The sequence below is a fragment of the Ursus americanus genome, chromosome 3 (genome assembly GCF_024610735.1).
Source record: "Ursus americanus isolate L20-20 chromosome 3, mUrsAme1.1.p, whole genome shotgun sequence".
NCBI lineage: Eukaryota > Metazoa > Chordata > Mammalia > Carnivora > Ursidae > Ursus > Ursus americanus.
In genome coordinates, this window is record NC_142129.1 from 1,465,256 (window position 1) to 1,484,383 (window position 19,128).

The 19,128-nt window shown below is 55.2% G+C and overlaps 1 protein-coding gene across 1 annotated transcript in view; it reads left to right on the forward strand.

The window, feature by feature from the left end:
- Positions 1 to 19,128, forward strand: part of PTPRN2 (protein tyrosine phosphatase receptor type N2) — an 842,052-nt gene that overhangs the window by 814,169 nt on the left and 8,755 nt on the right. Inside the window, exons 20-22 of the mRNA XM_087860611.1 lie at positions 246 to 412; positions 5,949 to 6,002; positions 8,137 to 8,201. Of these exons, the coding sequence (XP_087716737.1) occupies positions 246 to 412; positions 5,949 to 6,002; positions 8,137 to 8,201 (286 nt within the window). The remainder of the gene's footprint in view (positions 1 to 245; positions 413 to 5,948; positions 6,003 to 8,136; positions 8,202 to 19,128) is intronic.

A 19,128-nucleotide genomic window follows, 5' to 3' on the forward strand; every position in this document is an offset into this window, starting at 1 on the left:
AAAGCTGGAATCGTTTTGGATTGTAACACAATTTTCTAATAATTTGACTAATGCATTTAGGTGACATTAAAAACCCACAGTTATCTTTGGCGTAAGCCCTGTTAAAACTGAGAAGGTGGGAGGGGCCGTCAAGCCCACCGTCCACCCGCGTGCAGTCCTTGTAGTATTCGCCCTTTGCTGCTCAGAGTGGCTCCGTGCTCAGACGACGCTTTACGTTCCCGATGTCCCCTCGCCCTCCTGTCCAGGTAAACCTAGTCTCCGAGCATATCTGGTGCGAGGATTTCCTCGTGAGGAGCTTCTATCTGAAGAACCTTCAAACCAACGAGACGCGCACCGTGACCCAGTTCCACTTCCTGAGCTGGTATGACCAGGGAGTGCCTTCCTCCGCCAGGTCCCTCCTGGATTTCCGCAGGTATGACAAACAGCGCACTAAGCAGGGTAACGCGTTAGAGTGTGGGCATCAGAGAGGAGGGAACGCGGTCTGATACCAGATTTCCGGTGTCTAAGAGGCCATTTGCTGTAAGATATGCCGTCTGTCTTATATTTATATAATATACAGTTGATCCTTGAACAACACGGGGTTGAGGCACCACCCCCCACACAGTTGAAAATACACATTTAGCTCTTGACGCCCCGAAACGTAACTACTGATAACCTCCTGTTGACTGGAAGCCTTACCGGTACCCTAAGAAGTCAATGAACACAGTTTATATGTTATATGTATTACACACTGAGGTCTTACAATACAGCACGCTGGAGAAAGGAAAATGTTATGAAGAAAATCACAAGGAAGAGAAAATACATTTTCAGTTCTGTATTTATCAAAAAAAATTCACGTGGAAGTGGACCAGCGCAGCTCAGAGCCATGTTGTTCCAGGGTCAACTGTATTTATATTCTAGAGAGGAGAGGGGAGGGGAAGGAGAGTATGTTAATGGCACATATTAACTGCAAGATGTTTTCTGGCTTTAGAAGAGTTAAAAGGGCGGGGGACATAGATACCTTAGAATTGTGGAAATACGATCATTATTTCTGATAAGATTCTCCAAGTGGGGGAGTCCTGAAGCTCATGCTTCACAAGATATTGATGAGGAAAAGGTAGATTTTCAGTTTGGATACTATCTGGTTGACAAGATAATGAGCTGTAACAAGTGTGGGCCCAGATTCCAGCCTGGGTGACCTTAGACCTTGGGCGAGAGCCTGGATGGAATGGGCACATGACCGTGTTTTCTAGTGTAGTTTTGAAGCTGAGTCGGGAAACATCCAGTCTTTGTTCACGCCCCGCTCAGCCAGTCGCCCAGGGGGCTGTCTTGTTTTAAAGTGTGTTTATTGAGCTGTTGAGATGAATGCTGGACTCCATCTTTCAGGAAGATATTGACAAGGCAGGAAAGGGGGGACTGTCCGTCGGACTCGGTGGTAACGGTGGTCAGCACGGGCTGTTGCATGCTGGCAAAGAGTGAGTGGCCGCCCAGCAGAGGCCGGTGTCCAGCGGCGTGATAACCGAGCTCTCCATTCGGCAGAGCCCCGCTTACGTTTAACCGATTGGAAACCTGCCTAACCACAAAAGCAGACAGATGCCCAGAACAACGAACTAGGAAATAAAATGCACCTTAATCCAGCATTGCACACAGAGTGATTTATATCTGAACGTTACCCATCCTCGAGTCTACGCCGTGTCACTCGAGACCGTGGGGTTTCAGGCTGATCTCTGGATTTCTTGAATTTGCGTGTTACACATTCTCACGGTTATTGTGATACTATTTCTTTTGCCTTTTAGTCTACTTTGAAAAGAAAAACAAATTTTATATTTGAATAGTTCTTTGGATCAAATAGCGTGTAAAAGAGCTCACGGAGAGGCATGCCCGTGGTGTCACGGCCATGGCGCACGTTGGGTGACCTCACCTGGAGAGGCCAAGCGTGCACGGTGCATGGAGTTCTGAACGCATCCCAAAGCCCTGACCACACACGGCTCCCTCTCGATCGACCCCAGTGTCCTGGCCATTAGATGCCTTTCCTTAATGCAAATGCATTTCCAAAGACATGCTATCGAAAGATCTTACCAATTTCCTGAGATAGGGTCCCGGAGAAACAGCCACTACCGGCAGAACGGATGTGGCTCCAGAGATGGCAGATCACCTGAGCTGCTCTTTTGGCTCCTCCAGTGTGTTTGCGCATATATGCATATGGGCACACGTCGAAATCCATATCCATATATGGAACTGAACAATACACAACCAACCCTCTGTGCTTACCACTTGTCGTGAAGAGACACCCACCCCAAAGTTCCCTTTCCCCGGAGGCTGAGGAGATGAGGCTCCAGAAGGTTTTTGTTAAATTGGAATGTGCAAGTCTATTAGAATCAAAAGCTCTGCTGGCCTGCCTTCCTCGGCACGGCCCAGTATCCCAGCCCGGCCGGCCTGTCCTGGACTCCATGGACAGTGGGCGCGAGCGGTCACGTTCTCGGGAGCACCAAGCTCGGGCGCAGATTGCCGCTTTGTGGTTTTCTGTGTAGAAGAGCCACCCAAAGTTCAGCCATCGGAAAGGGGCATTGGCTTCCGAGGACACTGGTCCCCTTACGCACAGGTCTGCCCCCCGCCCACCCCCCGACCCCGCACACGCACCCAGCCTTCCCCCGTCAGGCACTGAGACGTGTAATTACATCCTTCTGGAGCCCAGAGGGAGCACTGTTACACTTTAAAGAGAAGCTGCTAAAGCCGGGAGATAATTAGCATCACATGGGAAGTATTCTGTCTCTCTGTCTCTCTGAGTCTCACTTCTCGCAACGGCACTCACAACGCTGATCCCTGTAGAAATGGACAGACCCTTACTTTGCCAGCTAATGAGCGGTGGCCAGTGTCATTTTTGTGATGTTGCAGCTAGTAATATGAGCCCAGTTGCATAGTCACAAAAGTGATCATTGGAGGCTGTGACTCTGCTGCCGGGCAGTGTGGGAAGCCCCTTTTCTGAGCCTCTAACGACCTCTGACCTTTGCTTGCTGTTGGTTGCATGACGGTTCCTTCTCACTCAGTGACCCATGGGTTGGTTTGTATTACTAATCGTTCTTTCTCAGTGAATTCCTCCTGCTGAAATATATATAATATCCATTTTTCTGAATGTCTGCACCCTTCTGCTCACTGATGATTTATTCTGATCGAGTCAGACAAGACAGCTGTGTGTTGCCCATCTTCATGAATAATCTGCGTCTCTATCTTGGGTCAACCAGGTGAACGCTTTTGCTGACTATGTGATGCTTTTACTTTTCTACTTGTGATGTTTTGCGTTGTAATAATACAAGCACATGATTCGTTGTAAATAAACTGCCAAACCGTGACAGCATGTTGTACTCGCACTACGCGTCTCTTTGATGGCTCGTGGCTGTTCGTAAGCGGGTTTAGCGCGGGCGGGGCCGGCGTGGGTATTAAGACCACAGCGCAGCCTCCCTGGGTCCTGCCGAGCCGGTCACAACGTGCTGGAGAAGGAATATTTTAAATGTTCTGTACGTAAGGGCAGGGACCGTAGAAGCAGTTATTAGAGCGTTCGGTCTTCAAAAGAGCAGTCATTCTTCACGCATTTTGCCAAAAATGGGGCTGACCAGCTGTGAATGGGACACTCCTGTTCTCCTGGTCCTTACAGTCAGGGTTTCTGAAACCCATACGGCCTAAACAAGGGTATCTGGTTGTTACTTCTTTCTTGTTTTTTCGGGTTTTTTTTAATGTACTACTTTTATGCTTGTCCCCATCAGAAAATATGCCCAAAAGCTGGTGACTGGGCGGGGTGTGAGCGGGCAAACGCTGAGCCTCGGCCACCAGGTGTGAACTGTCACAGAGTGTCGGAGAGCCACATCTGAAAGATGCAGCCCCCGAGAGGGTTCTAGTAAAATCTTCTGTTTGAAAGTAAAAGGCCTGTAGAAATAAAGCCGCCCTGTGGGGCGCCTGGGTGGCTCAGTCGTTAAGCGTCTGCCTTCAGCTCAGGCCGTGATCCCAGGGTTCTGGGATCGAGCCCCACATCAGGCTCCTCCGCTGGGAGCCTGCTTCTTCCTCTCCCACTCCCCCTGCTTGTTGTTCCCTCTCTCGCTGGCTGTCTCTCTCTCTGCCACATAAATAAATAAAATCTTAAAAAAAAAAAAGCAAGCAAGCCAGCCGCCCTAAATCTGGTCTGACCCTGACCTTGCTTGACTTGCACACGCACACACACACATAGTGTGTACCCACATGCACAAGCATGCAGGCGTGCACGCACACGGCCTTGGTCGAGCTGGCGGGCCTCACGTTACTCACGTTTGAGGTATGTCCTCTGTTTTGGGGTCTGGCCTCTGTTTTATCAGCCCTGAGGCTCATGTTGCCATTACAGCCTGAGTCAAGAATAGGAGTTTTAAGATTTTTTTTTTTTTAAGTCCTCTGTACACCCATCCTGGGGCTGGAAAGCCACGACCCCGAGATCGAGAGTCACACGTTCCACCAACGGAGCCAGGCAAGCGCCCCAAAGAATGGGAGGTTTTAGGAGGAATCAGTAGATCTATTCTCCAGTCTGTTTAATTCTCAAAGGCCCAAGAACCTTTTGGGCTTTCTGGCCCACTGTTGATTTGAATGAGTTCACTTGTACTTGCCTCGCCTTCCCGCTAGGCCCTGACAGCGCGGTGGGCCCCGAAGGTGAGATAGCCACGTGGCTGTAGGGACACTGAGTGGCTTGTTCTACCCATGTTTCTGGGTCTTCTCATTTTGAAGACATTTTGGGTGGTCTGCAAGCTTCACGTGCTGCAGGAGGTGGCCACCGACCACGTGCTGCCCCGGCGGGCTCGGGCGCAGCCCGTCTTCGGGGCACATTGTAGCCAGGTCCCCACTTGCTGTTTGGGGAGGCACGTGGACCTCACTCTGTTCACTCCACGAGGAACCAGGAACAACCAGCTCTGCTCTGGGGGCAGACATGGAAATGACCGCTGGGTGCCCAGGCCGCCAGCTCCCTTCTGCAACCCCGCGGCTCTGGGGTTTTGAGGCAAGGCCCCCAGTGGACCGAATATGAGCTCCCAGCTGACTCTGCTGGGCAGGCGAGCCTTCCCAAAGAAATGTGATGTGTTCCCATGTCTGGTGCAAGGAAAAAGGTTTTTTTTTTCTGCCCTGTCATTCGTTTTAAATTTTGCTTCATGTCACACATTATAGAAATTCGTAGGGAGCATTTTAGAACACAGACCCTCACACATTTTTTCATTGACTTTTCTCTACTCAGAAATATTTTACTGAGAATTCGGATGTACTTTATAAACATGTTTAGTTGTTTCACTGACTTTCAACAAATTTGGAGCTGACACAGTGGATTTGAAATCAGTGCTTTGTTTTGATTTAGGGTTTGGTTACAGAATAATCTGTGCTTCTTAATTTTCATAAATTCTGGTCTAAAATCTGCACAGTACAGTTGTTTGTAAACATACACAGATTGATATAAAGGAAGGACTTGTCTCAACTGCAGTTTCTCTGCAATTTAGAACTCCAACCAAACGCACGGATCCAAACGGACCTGTAAGATGCTGCTTTGAGACAAGAGAGTAATGTTACATTCCAGTGTGATGTCGAGAATGTAAGGAATTCTGAGCATAAATTGCAAAACTCAAACATGTCAGCAGGGAATCTAGATCGTCGTGTCAGCTACTGGGGCTGCAGACGGAGGGGTAGGGCAGGCTGGTGGCAGAGGCCCGGGGTTCTCGCTTGTGAAGGGAAAGGGAAATTGTGAAAATGTAAGAATTGTTTTTAAAGCTCTGTTTAATCATTTAATATTGAAAAGAAAAATAAATCTTATAAAATGTGTGTGCAATTTTGATTTTCTTTGTCAAAACAGGCTATTATTGCAAAATGATGTCAAAGATGTGGTCTGTTTGTTTTGGCTTAGGAGTGAGTTTGCAAAACATAAGACAAGAGTCATAGTGCATAACCATGATTTCTGTCTCTTTTTATTTCAGAAAAGTAAACAAGTGCTACAGGGGCCGTTCTTGTCCAATAATTGTTCACTGCAGGCAAGTACAACTTTTCACATGGATTAACAAGTACTCGAGAAGACAGCCGCAGTTACACACACAAGTCGAACTCTCATTGCTTCATAAATGCACCTAACGGGCACTTCTGAAGGAAGCCAGAGATGCAGACGGAAGTTTCTAGGCCGCTCAGCTACTTGTGTGCGTGCCCCGCTGCGCAGTACGACCCGCCTGGGCCGCCCCCGTCCCAGGTCCCGCAGGCCGCTGCCGCACGCGCATGTCCTCACACCCTGTATTTTCTCAAGCACGCGTGGGTCCCCACACAAACACCCCGAGACGGCGTTTTCCATCAGTGGTGTCGTCTCAGCCACCGACTCACTTAGCTGCGGTTTGGAACCGAGATGCTGGGGATGCTCGGGGCCCGTTAGGCACAGGGACAGAATCGGGAATCAGCACAGGGATGGCCTCGCCCAGCTCAGGACGTGAGTCCGGCCGTTGGGTGAAATCCACCGGCTCATCAAGCACGTTACACCCACACCGATAAGCAGACACCCACCGTCGGGGCGCCATCTCCCCGGGCTTCACACCCACCTCGTTTGGGTAAAGAGCCGCACTCTGACTTGGAGAACTATCTTGCAGAAGGTTGCTGTCTGCTGGGATAGAAAGGAATCCTCTCTCCAAGGATCAGATGCCTAGTCTGTCAGTGCAGTCAAGACGTGTACGTGTGTGTGCCTGTGCGTGTCTGAGTGTATGTGTGTGAGTGCGTGTGTCAGGTTGTGTCTGAGTGTATGTGTGTGAGTGCGTGTGTGTCTGTTTGTCGGGTGTGTGTGTATCAGTGTGGGTTGTGTATAACTGCCTGTGTCTGTGTGTGTCTGTTCCTGCGCATGTGACGTGTCCCTGCCTGTGTCTGTGTGCTCCCACGTGGGTCTGTGGCGAGGACCCGAGCCGGCCATGGTCTGGGGCCCCGGAGAGCAGAGGGAACAGCCTGGAGGCACAGGTGTCCCCACGGGCCACAGCCGTGGCTGGTGTGTGTAGGAGTCCGAGCCACTGTGGAGGGAGGGAGACCCATCCACACCGGGACAGGTGGAAGGTCATCTGTGGCGCAGCGGGGACGGGGTGGTGCGCTAGCTCTGCACACATGCGGACCATGCAGGTCCCCATGGCATTTCCAGCCACTGGTTTGAGGGTCTGGTAAAGCCAGAGCCCATGAGCCTTTCCCACAAAGGCTGCCAAGGCCCCGCCAGGTGTCCCAGGACCGCGGCCAGTGCTTGGGCTGCAAGCAGAGTGTCTGGTCCCGTAACTGCTGACCCTCTAGTAGACACGCTAGGAGTGCACACGGGACAGTCCCGTCCGGCAGCTGCTCCCGGGGTGACTCGCAGCCTCCCCAACAAGGGGGACGTGCCCTCAAGCCTCACAAAGCAGCAGCCTTCCCCAGAAAGGACCCACCCTGCCCTCGGAGGGCTGCCGTCCGCTCCCGGGGACCCTGCAGTCACAGCTGGGTGACCTCACTCACCACAAGGCAAACGCCCTCAACGCGGACACAGCCAGACCCGTCTTTTGTGTATTCTGACAACTCTGACCACATCTTTGGCCAAAGAAGGAGAGACAAGGGAGGCAGGAGCCAATCTACGCAGGCACCATAGCTAATCCACACTGCCTGCTGCTAAGGCGCTCCCCTTCCTCCTCTTCCTCCTCCTCTTCCCCTTCCTCCCCTTCCTCTTCCTCCTCCTCCCCTTCCTCTTCCTCCTCCTCCCCTTCCTCTTCCTCCTCCTCCCCTTCTCTTCTTCCTCCTCCTCTTCCCCCTCGTCCCCTTCCTCCTCTTCCTCCTTCTCTTCTCCTTCCTCCTTCCCCACTTCCTCCTCCTCCTACCCTTCCTTCTCTTCACCTTCCTCATCCTCCTCTTCCTCTTCCTCCTCCTCCCCCACCCCTCCTTTCCTGTTTCCTCCCCTTCCTCCCCTTTCCTCCTCCCCTTCCTCCCTTTCCTCTTCCCCCTCCTCCCTTCTCCCATCCTGTGATTCTTCCTCACCCCACTTTCTTCCTCCTCCTGTCAATCCAAGCCTTCCTCTCCCCTTATGAGCTCCACTTAAACACGGAGGGAAATATGCTGTCGCAGGTTCGGTGGGCATGGGGTCCCCGTGGCCGGCGGTGTTCTCACCTCTTCCCCTTCCATTGGCAGCGACGGCGCGGGCAGGAGCGGCACCTACGTCCTGATCGACATGGTTCTCAACAAGATGGCCAAAGGTGAGGCGGGGAGCCGGGCTGCTTTGTGGCAGCTCAGCTGGGACCCGCGTTGCCGTGGCAACCTAGGGGTACTACTCTCCTCAGCCTTGGAGGAAATTAGCCGATTGTTGTCCCTTTCCTGAGTCATGTGAAAGCTGTTTGCCGCGAGCAGGGTATTTCCGAGGCTCGTCCTCTGTTGCCAGGGTGGCGCTCGGCGAGGCGCACAGTAGGTGTGGTAAGCACCTGCTGCACGGGTCAGGGTTAACGTCCGCGGGGGAGGACGGCCTCGGGACCTCGGTGCTGTAGCGGTGCAGCGTCCTTCGAGCGTTCGTGCGGCCCTCCCTGCTGCTAAAGCTGCATGAGCGGAGTGTGGCGTCCGTGGCCTGGAGTGGCCTCCGCCCCCTGCGACCCCGCAACCCCTCGCTCGGCACACTTTCACCCCTGCAGCCCCGCACGCCTGGATCTTGTCCTCGCACACACAGCGCACAGGGCTTTGCCCAGAAGCATCCTAACCCGAGAGGAGGAGGCAGGGGTCCGGCAGCGCCTGCAAGTCTGGCCCGGGAGCCGACCCCGCGCGGCCGGCAGCGGGCGGCTCCGCGGAGCCCTCCGGCGGCCTTGGCCCCGTGGAGCTGCGGACGCGGAGCTGGTCTGGTCGCTCCGGTGTGCTCTCTGGACCAAAGCCGCGAGCCGTCTCTTTACAGACCGGAGAGCTTGCTCCACAGCCACTTCCACCGGACCCACCTCTTGGACGCACACACAAATTACCGTGGCGACGGAGGAATCCTGCCGCATTTCCTAGACCCAAGAAAACACTGCTCATCCCGCGCTGCCTGTTCACAGCCCACGGGACTCGGAAGGAGGTCCAGCTGAGGTGGGGACACCTTCCTCTCTCTCACCCATGAGCAAAACGTTCTCTCCGTCTACACACACACATACACACACACGCGTGTGCGCACGCATGCCTGCGTGTTCTCACAGACGGGCCCCCGCCTTCCGGAACAGCCGTCCTTCATCCCTTGCCCAGAAACAGGAGCAGACGCTGGTTACAGAAATGAGTTTCAGTACATTTTCACACAGATGCTGGCAACTCCAACGAAGCGCTTTCCGGACTCCACTTTCTTCTGGTTAAAAAGAAGGAGAGAAATGGAACGCATCTCTAGACCAAGGATGTGGTGTGTAGCCCACTGTTTGACGCTCAAGGACCGGCTCGCCTGAGCGATGGAGGGCCAGGACCAGACCCGGGCTCTGCACCCCACACCCTGCTCCATGTCTCCCGGGCAGACCGCTGCGGAGAGCAAGAAACTGGCTTTGCACCATCAAATCTTATGTCAAGGGCCTAAATTAGCTGAGTTCTGGCACGTGCAAACAGAGAAACCGAAGCAAAAAGACAAATGATCTGATACTGTTTTTAATGACATATTTTGACTTTGGATCCTAACACAACCCTGACTTTTTTAGTTGGAAGTTTCCTACCCATTAATGCCACTGTGCCTTATCAAATACATCTTTTCATTTGCAAATTTGCAATTATTGGGAGCTCGGAGCTCTCAAGAGATTTATCTTTCTTCCCTTACACCCGCTCTCCTCTCTGCCTGTCGCACACGTATTTCCCTTCTGTTAAAGCAGAATTCCTTCCAAAGGCCGCAGACCGTCGTTGGTGTTTGCGATGACTCCCGCCCGTGTTGGTAGAGGAACGTGAAACAGTAAACCACGGCGCACATTTGCACCCAAATGGACCCCGGCTCACCCACAGGCAGCAGACGGATGCCACTGCTTTCTCAGTACTGCGGGGGTCACGTTGGGGTCCTGGATTTTCAGAGGTGCAGGCCGGCTTCACCAGAAGCAGCCTCGGAAGAATGTCGCCGGCCGGGGGCGGGGCTGACTTCATTGTCCGAGCGGGCCTGCATTGAGTGGCTCCGCTGTAGCATGGACTGTCACATTCCCCTTCAAGTGTGGCCAGCCTTCAACAATGGAGCCCAGCCGTGTGGAACTGGCCAAGGAGGGCAGTCTCCAGGCCGCGTCTGAGATGGGTCACCCCCATTCTGTTCTTGACCTGCTCCCCTCTGCCCAGGGGGCGTGCGGTGTGAAATCCTCTGACCTGGGGCCTGGGCCTCGGTCTCAGGAGAGATCAAAGGGCAGGGCGGCCCCTCGCCAGCCGAGGTGGGTCTTTCCCAGGCCGCCACACTGCGAGGCCGCCTGCGGTTTTGTTCTGGCGAGAGCTCTCGGGGCCGGTGCGGCCTGGGCTGCCTTTGTCTGGCCTGCGAGCTAGAGGCCGCGCGGCAGACCCCGCGTTCATCAAATGATCAAAGGCCCAAAGCCTGGACTCGAAACCTTTCTTCCCATTTCCTTTTCTTACAAGGAATGAATTGCATGAGGCCCAAAGAATGCCTTTCCAAAGCTCTCCTGCACGAGCCTCCAGGCCTTCACAGGGCACCACACCCGCCGGCACTGGCCGGCTCAGCTGCAGCCGCGCCCGCGGAGCCCGCTCATTCACTCAGGCTCTGGGGATTAAGGCCCGCGTCCTATTGAGGGGCCTCTGAGAATGCACGAGCATAATTCAATCTTTCTCCACCGCCTTGTTTATCAGCAAGCAGACGACAGTGCAGTTTGAATCGAAGCAGACAGGCTCCTGCTCTCTGCCCCGTCCGTAAAACCCTTCTGCGCGTTTCCTCTGCTCCCACCCGTGCATTTCTCACCCGTAGTTAGTATTTTCATCAGAACGGGTTTCAGGAGCACGGTCCTGTCTCACGGGAGAGCGAAGCTCCCGTGTAGCCTGAATGCGTTTGCTGCCACGATGGTTTCCAAAGTTGGGCCTTTCAAGTTTGTGTCCGTGACGTCTCTTCGGCCAGGTTTTTTTTTCATTGCAGTTCTTTAAAGGAAGTGGGTGCCAGGCGGAGGGCCACCCTGGAGCAGGTGCCGCTAGCTGGCCATGTCACTCTCGGACGGCCATCACAGACCCCCACCCACCCAGCCCCACCGGGCTGCTCCGAGCGCCCGCCACGGCCTCCCTGCTGCGCCTGGCGTTCGGAAAGCCCCGCGGAGCTCGGGGAGGCCCAGACCTTTGTTCGCCGAGGGCCTCAGGACCGGGGACCTCACTGTACATGCGACTCGCCCACCCCACAGGCGCACAAGTGTGCGGACGTGCCGCTGAAGTGGCTGAGCCGTGGGAATGTGGGCGGGTGTCCGTGCCCACGCGGCCGTGGGTCCCACACCTCCTTCCGTCTCAGCGGCCTGAGCTGCTTCCTGTTTTCTGTCGCACGGTGCCCCTCAGTCAACAGCTGCCTGGAGGAGGGCATGTATCATCTCCTTTCTGCTCACCGTCCCTAAAACTCACGATGCTGGGGGCCTCGTGCCTGGGACCATACAGCATGTGTCCGTCCGTGACGCGATTAGCTCACTTAGCCTAGCGTCCTCCGGGCTCGCCAGGGCGCAGGTGGCTGGATCACAGTCCGTCGTGTGGGCAGACCACACTTGCTGACACATCACCCCCGGTGGATGGACGCGCGGGGTGCTTCCAGCCTGCAGCCCTGTGCCCCATGCTGCCGCAAACGTGGGTGCGCACACGCCTCTCTGAGTTTCCACTTCTTCCTCTTCTGGGTGCAGACCCAGCGTGCAATTGCTGAACCACACTGCCCTACAGAGGACGCGCCACACTGTTTTCCACAGCGGCTGCCCCGCTTTGCTCTCCCGCCCACGGCTCACTAGGGGTCTAATCACGCCACGTCTTTTCCAGCATTTGCTATTCCCTGAGTTTTTGGAAGTAGCCATCCTAAGTGTGTGGTGTCTGTGGTTTTGATTTGCATTTTCCTAATGACTATGATGTTGAGCGTCTTTTCACGTTTGTGGGCTATTTGGACATTTTCTTCGGAAAAATGTCTACTCAAGTCCTTTGCCCATTTTTGAATTGGGCTATTTGGTTTTTGTTGTTACTGAGTTATAAAGGTTCTTTATATATTCTGAATATTAATCCCTTATCAGATATGGCATTTGCAAATATTTCCTCCCACAGAATGGGGAAATTCTATGGGAGAAGATTTTTCGTTCTCTCAATGGTGTCCTTGGTGCACGAGAGCATTTTGTGTTTATGAAGTCCCATTTGTCTATTTTTCCTGTTGTTGCGTCTGCGTTTAGTGTCGTATCCAGCAAATCTTTTGCCAAAGCCAATGCCATGAAGATTTTCCCCACGTGAATCACTAGACCGTACTCCTGAAGCTAGTATGACCCTGTATGTTAACGACACTGGAATTAAAATCTAAAACTCAATGAAACTAAAAAACAAAAAATAAATAAAAGCAATAATATACACGTGCCTGTCAAAATGTGACAAACTAGTGAAGCAAGAAGGGTGAGTGTTCATGCCTCCTCGCCTTCACCTGTGGATGTGACGACCCTTAACTCGTGCATCGTTTTAGGCCTTTGTCTATGATCACGTGCAATTGTTACTTATTTAGCTGATTACAACTACGTTTTCCCTTGAGTAATACATAATCGACATGCAAATAGGCAGAAAATTTTTAAGCCTATCCCCAGCTTCGTTTCTCACATATTCACATTTCGGTGGTGTCATGCAGGGCTCCGTGGATGGCAACGCTTTTATACCATTTCTCAGGCAAAGACATTTGGGCTTCGCTCACCCAGGGTCGCACAGCTGTCAGGTGACCTCGCTGGGATGTGACGTCATGGCCCGTGTCCTTGATAACGGTGTCGTACCGCTGCCCCTTCCGTGCTGCAAACAGACCCACACATTTTTAAAGTCCACAGCGAATTGCACGTGTAAGAAATGCACGTCGAACCCCCCATGCACTCTCACCTTACACCCACGAGGAGGCCTATTCTTAAAAAGAAAAAAAAAGATTTACCCGTAAGTTTTCTTGTAAGAGATGGTAACTTTTAATAGGTCACAGTTGGGGCGCTGGGTGGCTCCGTCAGTTGAGCGTCGACTCTTGATTTCAGCTCAGGTCATGACCTTGGGGTCGTGAGATCAAGCCCCGAGTCAGGCTCCACTGTCAGTGGGGAATCTGCTTCGGATTCTCTCTCCCTCTACCCCTCCCCCTACTCGCACTGTTTCTCTGAAATAAATAAATAAATCTTTAAAAAACAATACAGGTCAAGTAGAAGATGGGACACTGGCTTTGGGAGCCAGGAGAGACGACAGAAAGGTCCCCGGACCGGCCGAGGAGCCCTGCCTGCTGCGTGTGCCTTCACACCCTGACTCAGGATCGACTTCGGGTAGCGATGTCAAAATAGCTTCTTAAAAATGTCTCCCGCCTTGCCGAGCTGCCACTGCAGTGCGACACCGTGTAGGTTTACGGTGCACAACGTGGTGACTGACGCATGTGTGTCATGAACCGATGCCGAGGTAAGGGCGGCGAGCAGCTCCACCATCTCACAGCGACGGGATTCTTTTCTGTGGTGAGAACACGGAACGTCTACGCTTCCGGTTAACTTTCCAGTATATAATGGTGTTGTTAACTATCCAAATGTCTGACTTATAATAGCTCATGCCTCCTTGAACTTTTTCAAACCTGTCACTCCTCCAGAGATGCCCTGTTCCATACGCGGCCATTAGCCACGCGTGCTGACGTGAGTGGATTAAAACGTGAAAATCAGTGCCTCCGTCATGCTGGCCACACATCGCGCACCCGATGCCACACGTGACTCGGGACCGCCACGGTGGGTGACACAGCACCTCGTCATTGCGGGGAGTCCCACGGGACCACGCGGCGCTAGGGAACAGCCCTGAGGGTGGGCACCCCGTTTCCCCCAGCCCTGCCACGGAGGCCTCTGCACTGATTTCCCTGCTCAGTCCTGACCCCGTCTGTTCTCCACGCAGCGTCCACATGGCATCTGAAAGAGCGAGCCCTCGGAGGCCCTGCTGAGCCCTCCCATCTCACCCCTGTGTGCTCGGGGCCTGCAGCCTCTCTGACCTTGGGGCTCAGGGCCTTTCACGTGCTGCTGCATGGCTCCTCAGCTCCTCTCTCCTCGCCTGGGTCCCGCCAGGCCTCATGACCACTGCTACCATACTGCAATGTCTTTCTTGTGGCAAAGCCATAGAAGTGTCGTTTCAACCTGGTGTTTACAGAGCACCTTGCCAGGCCATTGTAGGAAGAGGCATGGTGAACAAGGCAAGAAAACGAGGTCACCCTCCCTGAGTTTATCCTCTGTGGAGAGAAACAGACGGAGCCTGAAGCTCGCAGATTGTGGGGGTGGTACGTGCCATGAGGACCCTCACCTGGGGTGCACGGTCCTAGGGGTGCCTCACCCCCACCTAGGGCAGAGTGCTGACCAGAGCTATGGACTGTTGCCCTCAGAACAGAAGGGGGCCTGAGGCTCATTCGTTCAAACGCTTTGTTGTAAACTGAGGCATTAGATCTCAGAGGTTTGGCGACCTGCCAGGAGGCCTCCAGCTGGCCGGTTGACGCAAAGCCCTGGTCTTTCTGCAAATGTCAGAGCCTAGCAGGTTGAGATGGCAGAGGGTGGCAGGACCCCTAGAGTCAGCACGCAGAGACACGGGCGGCGGGCGTGGTCGGGGACTGGGCGAGCAGGGGAGCTGGGGAGAGTTTGTTTAGGGCCTGGAATGGCAGACCCACTGACTCAGGTCAGTCTGGAGCCAGTCGGGAAGCAACACTGCAGGCAGGGGCTGGCGGGATTGGCTGGACGAGAGGGGTGGAGTATGCAGGAGGCCCGAGCGCGTCCTCGCCGTGGGCACATCCGTGGCCATGCACATGGCCAGCTCTGCCACAGACAAGACTGGTTGGGAGAACAGGCCACAAAGAATGGTGTGTGTCAAGGGGGCAATATCGCTTTTTTTATGTGTGGCTGAAGCATTAAAACCTGAAGAACCAGAGGAAAAGGAATTTCACAGAGTCTGGCTTCAGCGTGACTCCAAAGCCGAGACGCTCATCTCCAGCTTCATGGACGTCTCAGGCTGACAAGGTGGCCAGAACACGGGGAGTGCCACTGTCGCGGGAGACGTGGGTGGGGCGGGGCCCTCGTGAGCGCTGTCGGTCGGGGGTGTGCGTAGTTCTTCCCTCACCTGCTTGTTGCCACTCGATCCACACTTCCCACCCCAAGCTGCCTGGTACGGCAGCGACAGGCACGCGGGGTCGGACGGGGCAGAGGGTGTGCAGAGCTGGGAGTCCCACACGCTCTCGGCCACCTGCAGCCCGGACTTCGGGGAGCATCCCGGGAGTGGCATCTCTGGGCTGTGACCCCGGCCAGGGCACCCCGTAGGCAAGCTGGTTAAGGGAGAGGACAAGACAGGGCGGGGCCGCTCACTCCGAGGAAGCACCATGAGCATGACAAGTTTGGGAAATATTGGGAACCGTGCTCTACGGCTCATCTCCTCAGTGGTTTCCGTCCCGTGGAGCGAGCCATCATGGATGAGCGGTGCGGGGATGGGCTGACGGCTCTGGGTCCCCGTGAGGCTGGCCTGCATAGCAAGAGTCCCTCCCTCCCACACCTCCTGGGTCAGATCTGCTCACGTGGCCTCCTGGGGTCACCCACGGCGCTCCTCCCCAGTCTGACTAGTCCGTGGGCAGACACACAGACATGCAGCGCACTTGAGACAGCACAAAACCTGGGTCAACCCACCCTGACTTGGTTGGTGTTTGGGCCATCCCTCCTGTGAGCTCACTTCCTTCTGCTGGACCAAGGGCCGCCAGCTTGTCCATGTACTTGTCCCCCTTCTCCGTGAGCGGCGTCACCCGTCTGTCCTGCTGCCCCCAGGCAGGCTGCTGCACGCACTGGGCCCTGCCACACATGCCCGGTGGCTTTGCTGCCAGCTCTCCAGCAGAGCTCCGCCCACCGCCAGCCCAGGGAGGCTGCTCCACTCGCATCTGTGACCCTCTCCCTAGAGACCCCAGAGGCCTCCAGGGAGGCTGCCTGTGCCCAGGCCCTTCTGGACGGCAGTTCCTGCCTCGTGCTCATTTCCTTCCCACACGGTGAGGGCATGTCCCTGCTCCTGCTGAGATCCCCGTCCATTCCTGGTGGCAGGAAGTCCCCACACACAGCCATCCTGGTCCCTTGGCAGTGGCAGCTCGCAGGCTGTGTTAAGTAGGGTTCTGAGGCTTTAGCAAGAAAGGGTGCTGTCTGGCCGGGGCAGCGGTATAGGGAACGGTGCCTCTGCCCTCTGAATTAGGGACTCTTTCATAAGCACCCCCCACAGTCACCTGGCCACCTTCTCCGGCAGTCCTGAAAGTCACGGTGGGTTTGAAGTGAGCGTGCGCACTTTCCGAGACTTGGAGGCATCTCCATTTCTCCTGAAAAATGATTTAGAATTTGTTTTTTTTAAAAACATGAAAAATATTTTGAGTTTGGGTCCTGGTATACTTGATTTTCAAGGGACTAAGATGCAGATTTGTCTCCTTTGATCCAGTCAGACAAAGAGATTCTAACTCATCTCAGACGTCAGCAGAAACCCCCGGCTGTGATCTTTACAGGCCTCCAGGTGGTTACGGGCATCATCAGAAAGCGTTTGGCACAGAAGGCGCGGGACAGCGCGTGCGTGTGTGCGAGCGCATCCGGCGTGTGCGAGCCTGTGCCAGGTGTGTGCGAGCGCGTCCGGTGTGTGCGAGCCTGTGCCAGGTGTGTGCGAGCGCGTCCGGTGTGTGCGAGCCCGTGCCAGGCGTGTGCGAGCGCGTCCGGCGTGTGCGAGCCCGTGCCAGGCGTGTGCGTGTGCACACCTGTGGGGGTGGCGCCCACAGCCGCCGGCTCTGGTCCTGCGGAAGGAGGCAGAGCGGTGGCCGTGCGCAGTGGGCCCGGCTCTCCTCCCGCAGTGTTGGGCCACTTGGCGCCTTCGAAGGCCTTCAGCCAGAGCAGAGCCGTTGCTCGGCGCCTCCTGACGGCGGAAGGGAGACCACCTGCTCGTGCAAAGTGAAGGCTCTCCCTCTTGCACGCTGGACACACGTTGCCATTATACCTTGAAGAAAAGCGCACAGGGGAGGCCCGCAGTTTGCAGACCTTGTGGGTAAAAACACCGTACGGAAACTCACCTACGTGTATTCAACCTCACCACGGAACGCGCTGCCGGAAGCCGTGCGGAGCAGGGAGCATGCGCAGACCACGCTCCCGCTCGTCGCGCGCACCTGCGAAGAGGCCACGCTGGCCAAAGTGGGTGGACAGTCCACACCAGCCCTCAGCCGGGAAGCAGACTCCAGGAGAGTTCGAAGCCACCCCCATCAAGAGCTTGGTTTTCGTGAATCCATTTCTTGAATGCATTCTTTCACACACACAAAAAGTTTTAATGCTTTCATACTAGTGATCGCTAGATGTTCATTGTTTAACGGTTAATACTTTTTATCTAGAGCTTAAAAACCTCTCCGGTCTTAAAAATGTATTTCGCCAATGCGTAAACTTGGAAACCAATGAACCCTGGGTGAGATAGAGACTAACAGTGATGAATGTTCGTGGAGCGCGCACTGGAGGGGCCGGGTGTGCGCGCTAGCCAGCCCCGCAGCGCCCAGGGGCAGACGCCGGGGTGGGCAGGGGTGGCTGCTCGTGGGGCCGTGGCGCTGGGTCCGGGCGGCGCCTCCCGTCCAGGGAGCACAGCTTGCGCTGGGCCGCAGAGCGCAGTCCTGCAGGCGCTCTGCTGTGGGAGTAGTCGTGGCGCGTCTCGGCGGGAAGCACAGACACCTCCGCCGTGGCTTTGCTCGCGTGCAGCCTTCTGCTGCTGACCGCGCACGTGCTTTCCCACGGGGCCCCACACCCCGGAGGGCCGTCCGCCTAGAGTTTCACGTGTTGTCAGCAAAACGGAACTTCTGAAGAGAGGGCTCAACTTTGAATGCACTAGAGGGAGCTGCCTAGATTTGGGGGACCTCAGCAAATCCCTTCATAAAGTGAGGGAGGACTCCCAGCCCCCGCCGATGGGCTTTATAAGTGCGGGTTCTGTTTGGTGCTCCCCACGGAGCCGCGTGCCGTGCCGCTCCAACCGCCCTCCCCGTGTGTCCCCAGCGCTCAGACAGGCCACGGGCTAGTTCTGTAAATTCCTCTCTCTGCACACACTGCAAATAACTTGTTCTCGCAATCCTGACAAGCAAGGGGACAGTAGCCATCCACGCCACACAACAGCCTTTACTTTATAAATCCATCACTTCCCCAAATTTAGTTCTGGACGGTTTTAAGCGTGGTTTGTCCTCCTCAAGAGTCCGACTCTGGCTCTAGGCAAAGTGGGGTTCTGAGCTAGCCCCCCGGCTGGTTTAAACTCCTTGTCTAGGGACGACCAGATCAGCCTTCCCCTCCTGTCCCTCCCTTTCCCTCACAGACAGTGGTCCAGAGGGCGTCCTCATGTAACAAAACAAGAGAGGCTACTTGTAGCATTTTATCCAAGGATCCTGCTGGCTCGGGACAGCTGCCAGCGGCCATCGTCCGTGTGGACAGTGCCCAGGAGAGAGGGCTGCACGTGTCCCCAGACAGCCGTGGCGTCCAGCAGGGACAGCCTGCCTGCGGTCCCAGCACACGGAGCAGCCCCTCGGAATGACAGAGCGGCTGGAAGAGGCTTTAAAGCCAGCTTCAAGGACTAAAAGAAAGTGCCCTGAACTGCCTCAAAAAGAGAGGGGTTCTAGCTAAGTCCCGATCCTACGTGGGGCTCTTGGATTTCGTTTCGGGAGGGCTGGGACTCGTCTCTGCCTGTCACACTGGGGTCCACCCCACACCTTGAGGTCGTGGGAAGGATCGGCTACGCGCACGGCTGGGAGCCAGCGTGGACTGAATCCGAGCAAATTGATTCCCCAGAATGTGCGAGCATCTCGCATGCTGTCGGTGCCATGAATCGTGCCCGCGTCATGTCGCTCCGCGTCGGACCCCGCAAGGACCCTCGGCGCCGTGCCCGCTGGAGACCCCACAGCAGCGGGGAGCCTCACACTGGGGCAGGGTCGCACCGGGAGCACCTGGCACCGGGCCCGCAGGTGCGGGGAGCAGGCCCGCAGGCCGGGTTGCGGCTGCCCACACC